Source organism: Ricinus communis, chromosome 4 (assembly GCF_019578655.1).
Source record: "Ricinus communis isolate WT05 ecotype wild-type chromosome 4, ASM1957865v1, whole genome shotgun sequence".
Classification (NCBI taxonomy): domain Eukaryota; kingdom Viridiplantae; phylum Streptophyta; class Magnoliopsida; order Malpighiales; family Euphorbiaceae; genus Ricinus; species Ricinus communis.
The window spans coordinates 26,341,935-26,356,349 of record NC_063259.1 but is presented as its reverse complement, the minus strand read 5'-3'; the positions used below and the strand labels follow the sequence as shown (position 1 = coordinate 26,356,349).

General features: G+C 38.8%; 2 protein-coding genes across 7 annotated transcripts; both read right to left on the bottom strand.

Moving 5' to 3' along the window:
• Window positions 1-1,657: 1,657 nt before the first annotated feature.
• LOC8258102 (39S ribosomal protein L47, mitochondrial) lies at window positions 1,658-5,514 on the bottom strand. The gene is made up of 4 exons (XM_015722247.3): window positions 5,352-5,514; window positions 4,746-4,930; window positions 3,771-3,928; window positions 1,658-2,124 (listed from the first exon to the last, which is right to left on the bottom strand). Exons 2-4 carry the CDS (start codon window positions 4,909-4,911, stop codon window positions 2,017-2,019), a joined length of 432 nt encoding a protein of 143 aa, XP_015577733.1. The 5' UTR covers window positions 4,912-4,930; window positions 5,352-5,514; the 3' UTR covers window positions 1,658-2,016.
• Window positions 5,515-6,787: 1,273 nt separating this feature from the next.
• LOC8258104 lies at window positions 6,788-14,415 on the bottom strand. Of its 6 annotated transcripts, none has more exons than XR_001535796.3 (6): window positions 13,866-14,415; window positions 12,488-12,859; window positions 7,950-12,410; window positions 7,427-7,795; window positions 7,245-7,329; window positions 6,788-7,152 (listed from the first exon to the last, which is right to left on the bottom strand). XR_001535796.3 is itself a non-coding variant. In XM_002511398.4 (4 exons), the coding sequence occupies exons 1-3, from the start codon at window positions 14,025-14,027 to the stop codon at window positions 7,989-7,991; spliced, it is 4,956 nt and encodes a 1,651-aa protein (XP_002511444.2). In that variant the 5' UTR covers window positions 14,028-14,415; the 3' UTR covers window positions 7,178-7,795; window positions 7,950-7,988. The 6 variants fall into 6 exon arrangements, 1 of the variants encoding a protein (XP_002511444.2); XR_001535795.3 differs by having other exon boundaries at window positions 6,788-7,132; XR_001535790.3 differs by having other exon boundaries at window positions 7,245-7,795.

Here is a 14,415-nt window from a genome sequence, read left to right as displayed (position 1 = left end):
AGATTTAGGTATGTTTGTTTTGTAGTACCAAAATTAAGAAAGATTTCTCTAAAAAAGGCACCAAAATTAAGAATTATTGTAATTAAATACTCTATCCATTCCATATTACTTGTTGTTTTTTAGTAGTTCATTTGAATTAAAAAAGTATTTAATATACTTAATTATAAGTAAAAAAATTATTAAATTAGACTATATTATCTTTCTATAGATATTTTACACCTATTCCAATACGGATAAAATATAAAGTTAAAATTGCACTGGATATATAAAAGTGACAGATAATTGAAGTATTTTTACTTTGAAAGAAAACAGTTACTGTGGGACGGAGAGAATACAAAATAGGTGAAAATATACTTAAATATAAAGTTTCTATATTTTCAATCACTCAAACGGATATAGCCTTAAGTTTAAGGTTTTATTGGATGTTTAATTGCCCAATTTTTTAAATACCTCATGTAGATTTCAAATATTTTAAAGCAGTTTAATTAAACAGTAAACATTGTTACAAAGCTTCATCTCCGCTCTCAGTCATAGCATTTTATAGCAGACTTGGCGCCTAATCTTTTGAAAATCAGTTTGTCTTATCATGAATTCTCGAATAGTAAAATTGAAGTCCTCAACTCACCGTCTTCTCTCCAAATTTAAGTCATCCATTGACAAGTTAGTATGCACTTTTCAGCTTCTCAAAATAGCCGTAAAATCACTCATCTTGCCAGCAATATTTATATATTTTGGTGGTACTTAATTTGCCGAGAATGAGAATGATAATTATAAGTTTTAAGAGTAGATTTCAATTTAAAATTAAGTTCAATAAAAGTATTTAAACGGAATAAAATAAATGTTAGATAATTTAATTTTATATAGAAAATCAGAGCTTATAAAAAAAAACTCTTGCTTTCATGGATTCTCCTTCACATTTATTTTTGGTAACGGATGAATTTGTAGAACATTATTGAAAATTGGCTATTTTGTATATGAGTTATGATCTGGGAGTAGACAAATGATTTATCATATCAGACAAATAGTAATACGTGAGGGGCTTCAGTTAATATTTTCTTATGTGGTTGTGATTGGCTAAGAGTTGCAGAAGCATATGTACTATGGAAAAGGACGATCCTCGAAATGGACTGACTACAATGCAATGTCTGCCAATTACATGGAAGGCTCACAAACAAAACCTTATTTGTCGATACCAAAATCTTTAATGGGCCATAATGCTTGCATCTTTTAGCCCTTAATTTACATTTCTTGGAAACAAACAAGGGGTCCTACAAAAAGGCGGTGATTAAAAAATTTGTCCATTAGAAACGTGCAACTAAAAGGTGAACTGAGGATATTTCTGTCCTCATGCGATGATACCTGTAAATTCAGAATAAATAGATATTTGAGTTCTTGGGAAGTCGCAATCTGAAATCTTTTCTCCCATGTCTCTGAGCATTGGATGCATATATACATCCAAACTGGACAGTCAATCAGCAGTAGGGGCCCCTGTTATCACCTTATCAGCAACATTATTGCTTTGCAGCGGCTAAAAAATTGCCATATGGTGAATTTTGTTTTCTTTTTTGTTTATGTGACAACTATGAGATTCCTTTCCTCTTTTTATATTAGTATGGTTACTCACAAGCCACATTCCCCTTAGAATCAGAGAGAAAACTTATAGAAAAGTATTAATCTGGGAAGTAATATAAGTGACTTGTATCATTTGTATTTGTACAAGTGATTATTGCAAAGAGGTATTAGGTGCTACAAGAAGAAAAGATTAGTGGTTTATTGCTTTCGATGGAACCTGAAAATTATCTAAGAAAACCACACAAATGTCTGAGAAAGTCACCAGGATAATCAGTCCTAATTATGTGTTTGGTATTCATCAATCCAACTAAACTCCTCACTAACAAAACAAAGGAGTCCAGAAGTTTCCTCATCCCAGATGATGTAGTCCTATACCCAGTAAAGTACAGCAACACCAAACCTCAGATCTTGTAGAGAAGAAAATAAGTGCCAATTTTGAGGTCATTATAATGCATTTATCATTCTCTTCATCTCAGCAGATCTCCTGGGATCCAGTTCCTCAATTGCTCTCTCAGTGAGTACGTGCTTGATGCGACACATTGACTTCCTAACCTGAATTTCATCACTCACAAAGAAGATAATAAGCAATTTGGTTCTAATAAGATATAGATTTATATATTGAGATGCTGATGATGTTCCAAACAATCTCTTGTCCACTTTCTCTTCTCACCGTAATTTATAACACAAGTGGAGATAAATAAAGCACACACTGCATGCAGCACTCAAGTAACATAATCAAATAATATTAAAAAAAAGAGCAGCAATCTTGTAGCCCAAACAATGGAATACCTATAGAATCCAAATCCAACCAACAAACTTCCAATAAATAAACATCTCATAGGTTCTAAAACAGCCTCCGCATCAACTACCAAAGAAAAGGTTCATAAAATGATTTTTAACATGAACTAGCAAATGAAAATCATTTTAGGAATTATATTTCTTACAGCTAAGAATCAGAATCCAATCTGTCAAGTGATATTGCATCTCCTACTGACTTTTAGGGATTTGATGGACCCATGATCAACCAGGACATATACTTCCTCTAGAGACAGATTCACAAACTAGAACTCCAAACATCATGTATCTGCCTTTCTACCAAGTATTTCGATGCGCCATTAATATTCAACACAAATAAGAAAGTTCTTCAGTTTTACAAACAAAAACTGAATACCATTATACTTAACACCGCTTGGGTACAGCAATTTCAAGGTAGGTATAGAAACAAGAGACCTTCTGTAATTCCAGAGTTCATATAGTACAGCCCCACGATATATTTGCCATATAAGTCAGACCAACTGAGCCACAAAGGAAGTGCCTCACATTGTGATTTGAAATAAAGTCTGTAGTCTTCTCAAAAGCCAGAATACCGATAAACATATTATTATAGGCATCGGTAATGGCTCTCGACCTCTCAGACAACTTAGATATTCTTAAATCTCTCCGATTTTGGCTATTTAAAAGCTTAGAAGAAATCTCACTGCATAATCAGCAGACCAGTTTTTAGTTTCATACTCTGTTCCTAAGAAGTTTAAAGTTAAAGGACTTTTTTTTGGCACTCCATCCTTGGGCTTCAGAAGTGAAGAATTGCCAAGTCTTACTTAAATTCCCTTATTTATTTCTAAGATTTTCCAAATGACTTGTTTCAGCCATGGACAAGCCTTCGTGCAATAGTATTGCTGCTCCACTGTGACCTGGAGCTCTAACACTCAAATGAAGAGAACTCCATGCAAAGCATGGGAGCGCAGCATAGCCTCTCCCAAGCCCAGATCATAACTTCTTCAACCTTATAACTCATGCACCTGATAGCTATGGAACATAGATCAGGGTTGAGCTCCATAAACATCCTTAAGTTCACATGCACAAATTCCTGAGTATTTCTCATTGAATGAAGATGTAACCTCTAACTGCCTGTATAAAACTAGAAGTGAAACTTCTTCAGGTGATACAGTGGTATGAGACCCCACCCTGACCAATACAATTTACTTTTAGCAGTTCACAATTTTGACAGTATCTCATCCAAATTAAAAGATGGTCAGTGCAAGAGCAAAAAAATGTTTAGGAAGCCAAAAGTAGCCATGGTCACATGCTATATCAAATTAAATTAGTTACAAACAATGAAGGACTAACAATGATGTTTAGGTAGCTAAGAATAGCCATGTTCAGAGCTGCATTCAAAAACAAGCAAGACTAAGTTTCACCTTTGGTAAGCGCTCAGGATTTGGAAATCGTAGGTTCTGGGCGTGAAGCATCTGGCGTTGAGTCATCAACATGTTCTTCTCCTTCAGTAGAACATACCATAGCTTATTAAGATCATCCCAAGACTTCAGGCGCAACTCAGAAGCTTTCCAACTTCGACCTGGTACAGTAAAGTGTATGAAGGGAAATAAATATTTAATGCAATCATTTAAAGGACACATATTTTGTATTCTATATATTCTTTCTGACATGGAAGACTTTTTAGACGGAAAGCACAGCCATTAGTTCATTAAATTGCAAATATTTAACCTAATATGCAACATGACTTCCACCAGACAAACAGGGGAAATGACATTATTCACACTAAGTATTTCCATATCACACATGCTTGAGAAAAACACCATATTTTGGTGCTCATCATCTGTCCGAACACACACTAACTGATATCACAAAAAATAGCACCAAAATCTGCACCGTCTTTATTTATGTCATAATCCATGGATAAAAATGCATGCAATATGAATCACAGGGTGTGAGTATATGCTCAAGTAACATAAGGATACATGCTTGAACAACATTACAGGATTCAAAGTATGTTTGCTTGAACTCGAATGAGCATCAAACTCAGGTGCATCCAAAGATTGGAGTCATTATTTTTGCCATTTTCAATTTTGATCCAGGCATTAAAGTGCCACATTCTTACCCCAAGCAATCCTAATGAGAATAGTAGTTTGAGACAAAATGGAGACTCAAACAAACTAGTAAAAATAGTTATTATAGTTATTATCACATAAGCATGTAACAAACAATTTACCAACCCATACTCAAGTCATAGGCATTAGTCCTTAAGCCCTTTGGTTCACAAAATAATATTGTTTTTAGCTTGCACGCATAAAACAGCTAAACCTTTTAACAGTAATCTAAAGCATGAATGTTTGTACCAAATAGTAACAGTTAAAAAGAGAAAGATATCGTACCATAGACAACAGGTTTAGCCTCATCCTGACTCCTATCTGCCTCGAAGAACTCCTCAAGAGGGTTGAGTGGAGTTCGAGTTGTAGCAGTAGCAGCAGCTGCGGCAGCCGGGGTTTCAGATTTAGCAGCAGCAAAGAGTGTTCTCCCTATAAATCTTGTCAAAAACATGATTCAAGAATCAGATACCCTGCATCATTGTGGAACTTGACAATATTAGAACTTAAATAAGAAATAATGTATCTATGAGCACACGCATGACATCTTAACGAACTCTTATACCGAGCAAAAATAAGAAAACAAAATAGGCAAGTGACTTCCAATGCTACCAAAAGCATTGAAAATAAATTGAGTTACTTTGAAAGACAACCGCACTAAATGATGATATTGATCAAGATGGTCTAGACTACATAAAAAAAAAAGGGAAAAAAGATTAATATAAATAGCAGTTTCAGTAACATGCAAAAGAGTAGAGAGCAAATCGAAGAACCCACAAATCAAAAAAGCATTTTTAAAATTTTTTCCGAAGGTGTTCAAGAAAGTAAGGAAGAAAGAGGGGAACCCAAGCCGTATGAGATCGGCAGGGAGAGAGAGAGAAACCAAGTGCATACCTTTGCTTCAATTAGCTGCCTGTCGCCGACGACGGAGGTAGCAGGGCTATTTTTTGAGTAGCTATCAGCTGGATTTTTCGAGTGGGCACTGTTGTCGTTTGCTGTGTGCACAGTGCTACAAAAATGGAAAGGGCCTTCACAAGGAGAGAAGGGTTTAAGAGAAACTTGCTAACGCTCTTTTTTTAATAAAAGAAAAATAAAAAATTCTTCTTTTCTAGTTGGGCCCATTATGGGCGCAGTACTGTTGTTTTTCTTCTTTTGCGTCGAAGTAAATTTTAATGGATTAGGAACTTGGAAACTAGTAATTGCAGAAAATTATTGGGTTGATTAATGGGGAAAGTTATGATTTTTCCATGACATCTTAATATATCATGCGTCAAACTGTCAGCAAGATATAATACAATTAAACCATTTTTAGAATAGAAAAATTATTAAATTAATTAATCATCATCTCGCCCATGCCTCTTACTGCCCTCATCTCTTTTCTCGTCCATTTATGATGGTAATGATCATCACTAATCTCGAACGATAATAAATGTTAGAACAATCTTCTTTTACCTATAATGTTTTTCTCCGAGCTGATTCAACCGGAGGTGTTTCTTAAATTGTCGCCTGCACAATTTAACATATTAAAAAACAGTTGGAATTTGTTAACCTCGTATTGATAATTAGCCTTTTTCATATTTGGTTTGTTTTTCAGTGGGTTGGCAGAAATTTCTGGATTTGAATACACGAGTCGTGTCATGGTCTGCATTCTCTGGGAAGATTTTTGAACAAGGCAATTTAACACGTGTAAAATTTCTAGTTAAATTAAAAATAGAAATTATTTGACACCATTGATGATAAACTTAAATTCTCTTCACTCATGGCCTGCAATGGACAGAATCAGTGCTCATTAATGACCAATGAATTTTGGCTAAATGCCCCAAAGGATGCCTAGAATCTCTGTTCAGTCGGACCAAAATGGTACATTAATTTACCAAGACGTAGCAATAACGCCCTTGTTGCGATGAATTGCAAACAATTTTGATGTGAATCCTAAGCTAGAGCATTTTGTTCCCTTTTTACATCACGTCTCCTTTAAATATAAAAAAAGAAATCATCTACCAAACAAATGCGTTTTCTGCCAAATCACTCGACGACTTGCAGACCCTTGCAAAGAAATAGGTAAATAGTTATAGATGATTGCCTAGAAGCTACAATCGCGGCGGCAAGAGCTGCTCTTACCATCTTTTGACACCAAAATATGCATGAGAACACACAAAACTGGCCTAGAATAAACAACAGTATTCTACTAGAGCAAGACAGAAATGCTTTAAAAAAGGCTAAGGTGATCCCCGAGTAGTCATGTTTAAACCAATTAAGAGAAATTTAAGCTCCATCAAATAAATATATATACACACACACACACACTGTATCTGAAAGGAGAATAGACCTACAGAATATATATTTGTTACCATTCAAATAACTCGAGGACACCAAGTAACAACCAAAACTTCCTTGCAGAAGCAAAAACTAATGAAAATTCTAACTCATAAACAAGATACTCTTAATAGGATGATGACACTGAAGGAAGACCGGTCATATCCTGCATAAATTTACTCGAGAAGAAGAGAAGAAGAAAGCTGTGACATTATTATGGACTTGAGGAACAAAGGGGATTGATTGGCATATTGAAAATAATTCTGATGGCAGGAGCGACAGAATCCAAATAAACAAACCTCGACATACCCATTCTTAACTCGCCCATCAGAGACTCCAACAACCCCACACAAATGGACCTGCAGTATTTAGCATATATCTTATACAAAATAAGAAATGACAGATATCAGGAATCATTAACATTGAATACAAAGAACCAGAATGCTCCATATTAAGTTGACAGGCACTAACCTTCAATTTTCCCAGATACAATTTAAAACTCTAAATCAGACTTCACCTGTCATTTGAATCATCCTACATGATGTCCAGTTGCTTGCTATTTTATATATGTAATTAAAAGAAAGATGGGAAAAATAAGATAAATTAACTTCAAAGCACATACAAAAGGCTTCTGTTTAAAGCAATTCACTAACCCATCCTCAATTCTCAGAAAGGTTGGAAAAGGAGGGATAATTTTGGATCCAACAGTATAAATTCTTTGATGCACTGAACCACAGAAATGGCACTGATTCTGAATGTCCGGGAAACAGACTGCATGCTGCTTTCCAACGGTTAACATATCTACAAAGGAGAAAGTGAACAGCAGCCACCCAGCACATTTTCAAGAGAATACCAGCTTGCACACCCCAAACAGATTCCTTTAAGATATAATTCGTACACCAAAAGAGTGGGGGCCAGAGACTGAATGACATCGAATAGCTCACTCACTTCCCATCCTCGGAGAGCATGAGTGAGATGACGACCTTTGAAAGTTAGCCGGCAGGAATCCAGAAGAACTGAAACTGAAAAGGAAAAACAAAACAATCAATTAAAATCAAGGAAACATATGTAAAGACATGCAATAGAATATGCAACCCTTACAGCAAATGGACAGGCATGGATAAGTGAAAAGCATAAAGGGGGAATTGCCCAGAAATCATGCAAACATCAACTTACCCAGCTTCATGGATTGATAGTTTGCACAATTAAGCATCTCTATTGCCATGATGATTGCTTATAACTTTCCCACCCATTATCTGGCTCCTTCCTCTTCAATATGCCACCACCTGCCACTTGATACATCCTTGACTGCTCCTCAACAAAGGCCTGTGCATTGGCAACAGATAATTGCCTTGACGCCAGAGATGGCGTCTCATCTTTTCCTTCCATGTCTGGGCCTAGAGGCCCTGCATTGAGATCTAGACCTTGCCTTACCCATTTTCTACTGCTTTCAGAGCCACTATTATTGCTATTGTCCTGGAGGCTAACAACAAAAGGCCTTGTATAATGGGATGGAACTGCACCAGCAGGCGCTAATACTTGAGAATGCACTGCAGGAAAGCAAAGTCTCCCACCAGATGATGAATCCACATATGTTGATGAACCACCTGAGAAAGTGGCTGATGGTAGAGGTAAGTTGGTCCCAAAAGGAAAGACAGGATATTGAAATGGTGAAGCTGGAAAGGGTACTGCTGGTGCAGATGACAACACTGGCCCCCTATAGACATCAGGATTAAAAGGGGTGCTACCCGAAGGAGGCAAAATCCGTTGAGGCCCACCAGGTGTGACCATTGGAAAAGGCTGCTCGCCTCTCTCAGGCAAAATAGATTGGATAGCAACAGCAGGATAAGAATTCACTTGAGAAAACCATGAAGAGAAGTTCCCCATTTCCGTATTGTTTAACCGAAGACCAGAGACAGATGGCTGGGAAGGTGTATTATTCCTGATATGCTGGCTAAATGGAGATACCTCAGCATTTACCTCATCCAGAAGAGGCCCATCATTCAGATCAAAGTCCCTGCGGACAGTCGACTCTCCATTAAGAACAGCACCGGATGATGATTTGACTCCCTGAAGATGTGCATCTATCCTACGACCATTACTTGTTAAGTGATTACCCACATCATTAGGCTCCTCCACTCTGTTCAAATCAAGATCAAGTCCCCCAGAGCCACGAACAGGTTCAGAAACCACTATTTCATCATGTTGAAGATTAAGATTATTGGAAAGGTTAGCTACAGAAACTGTACCATGAACAGAACCTCTCGATGCCATATCCTCGAGGATTCTTTCATCTGGAACATTCAAGTCAAAATCCAATGGTGGACGACTGGGCTTGATGACAGCAGCAGCATCAAGAAGAAAGGTACTAGTACCTGCTGATGTCTCCAAAGTTTTTCTAGGTTCGGCAGGCCTAAAGGCACTTGTGGCGGCGGATCCCTTCCAACCAAGTTCCCCCCTATTCTTCAGTAAGTCCTCTGGAGGAACAAAGGGCCTTTTTGCAGCAGAAGCCACTGTAATTGAAGCAGGTAAGCCAGTGGAAGCAGAAGAAACAGGTAAAGGCAAAGGATTAATCAATTGAATAGCAGTAGAACATTCAGGTGCTTTCAAGTTACTCATTTCCCCATATCTCCCATCATCAGCATTGAAGCCTTCATTTAGATCAAATTCCACCTTAGCTTCAATATCTGAACCCCCTGCAGCAGACAATGAAGCAGCATCTCCAGCACCAGATGTACTTTCCTCAGCTTCACCAGCATCACTGCCAATCAACTTTGAACCACTAGACCTCACTTCCTGCTCTGCCTCTTGCACAGAGATAACTGACACCTTGGCAACAGCTGGGACACTGCTGTGTTGTTCTTTAGAGTGACTACATTCTAGACTCTCTTCAATAGACTCACCCTTTTTATAAGTAACAGCTGAACCCACAATAATTTCAGGTGCTGTACTTTCTTTTCCAGTAGGCTGACTCATGCAGTCTGTTTCATCAGCCTTTTCAGCCTTCACCTCACCACCACCAATATCAGAAGCCTTATCCTTATCAGAAGGAGAAGGATTTAGCCCATCCACGACGGTTCCTTTTGCAAAAACAGAATGCACTACAGCAGGTGGTTTTTGGTCTGCTTGCGCAGGAATCTTCAACTCATCATTCATAGGTTTCATCTCCTGACCATCTACCTCCATTGATGGGCAAGGCAATGAGCCTTCAACAGGTTCATTCCCACCTTCTAGACCCGCATCATCAAACTTATTTTCACTTCGAAGACAGCTGTCTACATTTTCTTTTGTATCACATATGCCATCTGACTTAGTATCTGGCTTTCCCTCCCAAGTCGCTTTGTCTGCACCCATTGATGTCTTCTCTACCGTCTTTCTAGGGGATCTAGCCACTGGTGTGGCAGGTAATATTTCTTCCGATTTCACATTGCTTTCAAGATCAGGTTCTACAATTTTCTGAACATCCATATTTGAAGAAATTGAACGTCCATTACGCACCTCTGTTGGTATTTCTTGCAAACATGAAATGATTTTATCCTCTGTGATCTTTGGAAGTGAACTACCTATAACACTATCCCGGTTCTCATGTTCATCATCAACACCATCAACAGACTGTCTTCTGTCTCGTGGAAGGTTATCGCCTGGAGACGACTTCAGTCTACCATCATTGCTTGTGCAATGATGCTCAACGACAGTGGTGTTTGTTTGTGGAGAATGTTTTGGCGAAGCCATATCTGATTTGGACATCTCCCCAGCAGCCACAGTAGCAAGCAGGTTCATTCCAACATCATCTCCCACAGACATGGGTGCAGTAACTTCAGAGTACTTGACACAACTCTCGATCAATGCATTCATGGAGCTAAATGAACCCTCATGCAATTTCCCAGTTTTATGTTCATTTCCAGATGATGAAGAAGCAGCTTTAGGGGCATCTGCCAGTTTCCTTTGATCATCACCAGGCCTACAGTTCTCTTCATCAGGTGCAATGGCAGGGGACCCATCGCCCTCATCAGACCCAGTAAGCACCTCCTTAAAATCATTGCTCTGCCATGACTCATTATTAACATCAGAGACAACATTAGTTCGGTAAACATCATTTTTTTCCTTCAAGTTGCGATCAAGCTGTTCATGCTTATCTGAAAGCACCGGAGAAGAAGCCCTGCTATTCATAACCGAAGGGTCTTCAAAAGATCCCCCACTTGCACTTTGTGCAGGACTACGACCCCTGTTAGGAATTTTAACAATCAATTTGTGATTATTCCCCTCTGCTATAGGAACATCAACTGCCTTGTCACAAGTCAAACTGGACTGAGATAATTTTTCTGCACCCTGAATTCTGTGCAAGGAAGCATTCCTGCTTGATCCACTATCCCTCTGGATCCCAGTTGCACCCCCACCCTGGAAGCCATTGACTGATTTCCGATGCCGAGAAGAACCACCAATAGTCTTATTTGCCGCCATTGAAACAGCAGTAGAACTCCTTGCATCCTCTTTCCCAGAAACCCCCCCATTTTTGGCATGGTCGCTGGAACAAGATTGACTATTGTTGTGGGACTGACTAGAACTGCTGCTTTTCTCATCCCTTGTAGGTATCGAAGGAAGGTCAGAGGCACCACCAACACCAGTATTTCGCACCTGCCCTTCTTTTGTGCTGTTACCTGCTGATGCTGAAGATGGTACTGGTTTCATGGATCCTGGAGAGACAGCCAGAGACTTGGCCATAGTTTCCATCTGACCAATCTTCACTGGAGTATTTTTTGAGGCAGAAAATTGAGCAACTGAACTCTTCATTGCAATCTCAGAGGCTGCACCAGAATGTCTGTTCACGCCATGAGAAACTTCAGGAAGACGTGGCCGTGCAGCCCATGATACAGCCGTATTAGAACCAGACCTTGCATCCATTTCAGCCTCAACACGTTTCTTCCATGTATCAACAAGAGTTCTTGCTTTCTTCTGAATTTCCAAATGCTTATGTGTACGCAGATGATTCACAGACTTGCCTATGTTACACATTTGCAAAGCATGAAGATTTACAGGAAGTTTGTCAAGAGCACGAAGTAAAACTAAGAGAAACTCCTCAATACATTTATCACTATCCTTGTGGCTGCTACCATCGCCAATCTTCCCTTTATGCACCTCCTGCAGCCACTCATCAAATACAGGCAAGCCCCTAAGCTGCACAAACTGATCAAGGCAATCAAACTTATCTGTGGCTGCTATTACACCTGCCAGTACTGATCGGCCTACCAAGTCTATCTTTTTTTCATTTCTTTCAGGCAGCATGAGCTGCACCAATTTTTCAACCCCTTCAGAGTCAACAAGCCCCCCTTTTTCTGTGAACTTAGCAATCTCAGATTTCCAAAAACTTTCTGGTCTACTGTGACTAGAATCACAGTCATCCAATTTTGAAGAACGTTCTCGTTTTATTGGCTCAGTTCCCTGATCTCCCCGTTCCCTTTTCTTTCCCTTAACTTGAGAGGGAAAGGACGAGGCACTGTTTTGCACACTATCTGAACCGAGTTTTAACTGTGAAGTTGATGTTGGACCATTCATTGGCTTTGGCGAACGTCCGCCTTGCTGCACATGCATTTCTATGCGTGTCTTACACAATAGCTGATCTACTTCTTCTTGTCGCTCCTGTTAAAGAGAATGTTAACCACCACCAGAAATCATAAAAATCAAAACCTAATGTGCAAAACACATCAGAAACTTACATTAATATAATCTTGATCAGTTAGCCACCATAAACACTTGTTTGTAATGTCATAAACTCGCCGGCACACAAATGAGCAAATCCCTGTCGGAAGTTCAACACCTTTAGGAAGGAAGGCAACTTTACACGGATGAAGTAAGGATGCAGCAGGAATCTCATCCTTATGAAAGGAATAGAATACTTCGTTTGGCGCAGCTTCCAAATGGATGCCTTTGCCAAGCTTTACTTCAGCAGGTCTATAGAGCCAATTCACACCTAACTTTAACACGTTCTCTTTACCAGTAGTCAGCCAACGAATTATTCCAATGAAAGGTGGGGAGTCCTGTGGTGGTTTGAAAAGAGCACAATCTCCAATACTGATCCTACGCCCATCCTGCTAGGGGGAAAGAAGCGATGAGGTTTGGCAAACAAGCAATATTATATCTTGTGGGGGTGGAGGGAGAGAGAAATAAAAGGAAAATGGCCTATTAAAACATAAAACTGTATCTCACATTAGATGTGAAAAAGATCCAAGTCAGACACATTAATTGATGAACTCTCAAATAGCTGTCAGAACACAACTCAAAAAATGAATTCATATCTCAACAGTATATAAGAAAAATATGCCTGAAGCCTGAAGTAAGCTGTGTCCAGGTCTAATGTAAATACTATGAAAAGCTTCAGCGATCTACTATCACAATTTTTTTTTAAAAAAAGGCTTCTGCAAGATTTTGCATTTTTCAATGTTAGGGGAGAATAGAAAACTAAAGCAATACTTACAAGGAAACCAGCATCCACTTACTCAAAACATTCAATCTTAAGCTGGATAAATAACCGAGACACAATAATAAGCATGCCTAGTAAAATGAGACTGAAAAAAGCCACATAGGGAAGGGGACGAAAAGGAATGATTAACAGTTATGCTATATCACAATTTCCCGAAACTTTAGGCATGAAGATGACAATTTCTTGGTTCACATTCTCCTCAGGCCATAACTAACAATGTTCAACGGTCATCAAAATGTCACTTAACCATAACATAAGGTGAACCTCATCGTTCATTTTCCATCCTCCCAAAGAACCCCATCACGCAGAAGAAATAAGGCGCCAACTGATGTAGAAGCACAAAGAGCGCCAAAAATTCATTCAAGTTCTGGAAAATTCAATTCTATACTAATTAAGGCAGAAGAAGACACAAGTCAAGGAAATCAGACTCTCCCTGTGTGTCACTCTCTGAAACTCTTCAGGCAGAGATTTTCCATCAATGTAAGCCAAACAAATCACAATTACAGCAATACTGGATATATTACCTAATTAACCAAACCTATTTATCCACAATTATACAAATCTTCAGAAGTTCAATTCATATAAACTTTCCCATATAATTTTCTAAAAAGTACCTTTAGAAATGAATTAGTTGTAGAAACAGAACAATAAGAGGAGGAAACATCACCAGCAGCAGCACCTAAAACACCAACAAGAACAGAATTCACACGTGTGGGTCCTGTCCACATGTGCCGACCCCTTTCCCTTGTCCTTTCCTCACCTTCCCGCCCATGCATAGCCTTCTTGCATTTTCCCTTAGGACTACCATCAATCCCCCCTTCTCTCGTTTCTAATTCTTTCCCCAGAAACAAAACCCTAACCCTAATAATCGCCGCTTCCTCCAATCAATTTCACCGATTCCAAGCCCTAGATCCTCCCATTCCCCCCCACAACCACAATTCAAAACCCTAATTTTTTTTGTCTCGCGATCGAATTCCAATCCTTCAACCTCTGATTCCCAAATAACTCGATCCAACTTCACCACCGATCGCTCCAATTCAACAGATTTCGATCTATAAAATCAAAAGTAGCTCGAGATTCTAAGAGAGAGAAAGTGACTTATAGAGAGAGAGAGAGGTAGAGAGAGAGTGAGAGATCGAAGAAAAGAGAGACGGCAAAAAGAAA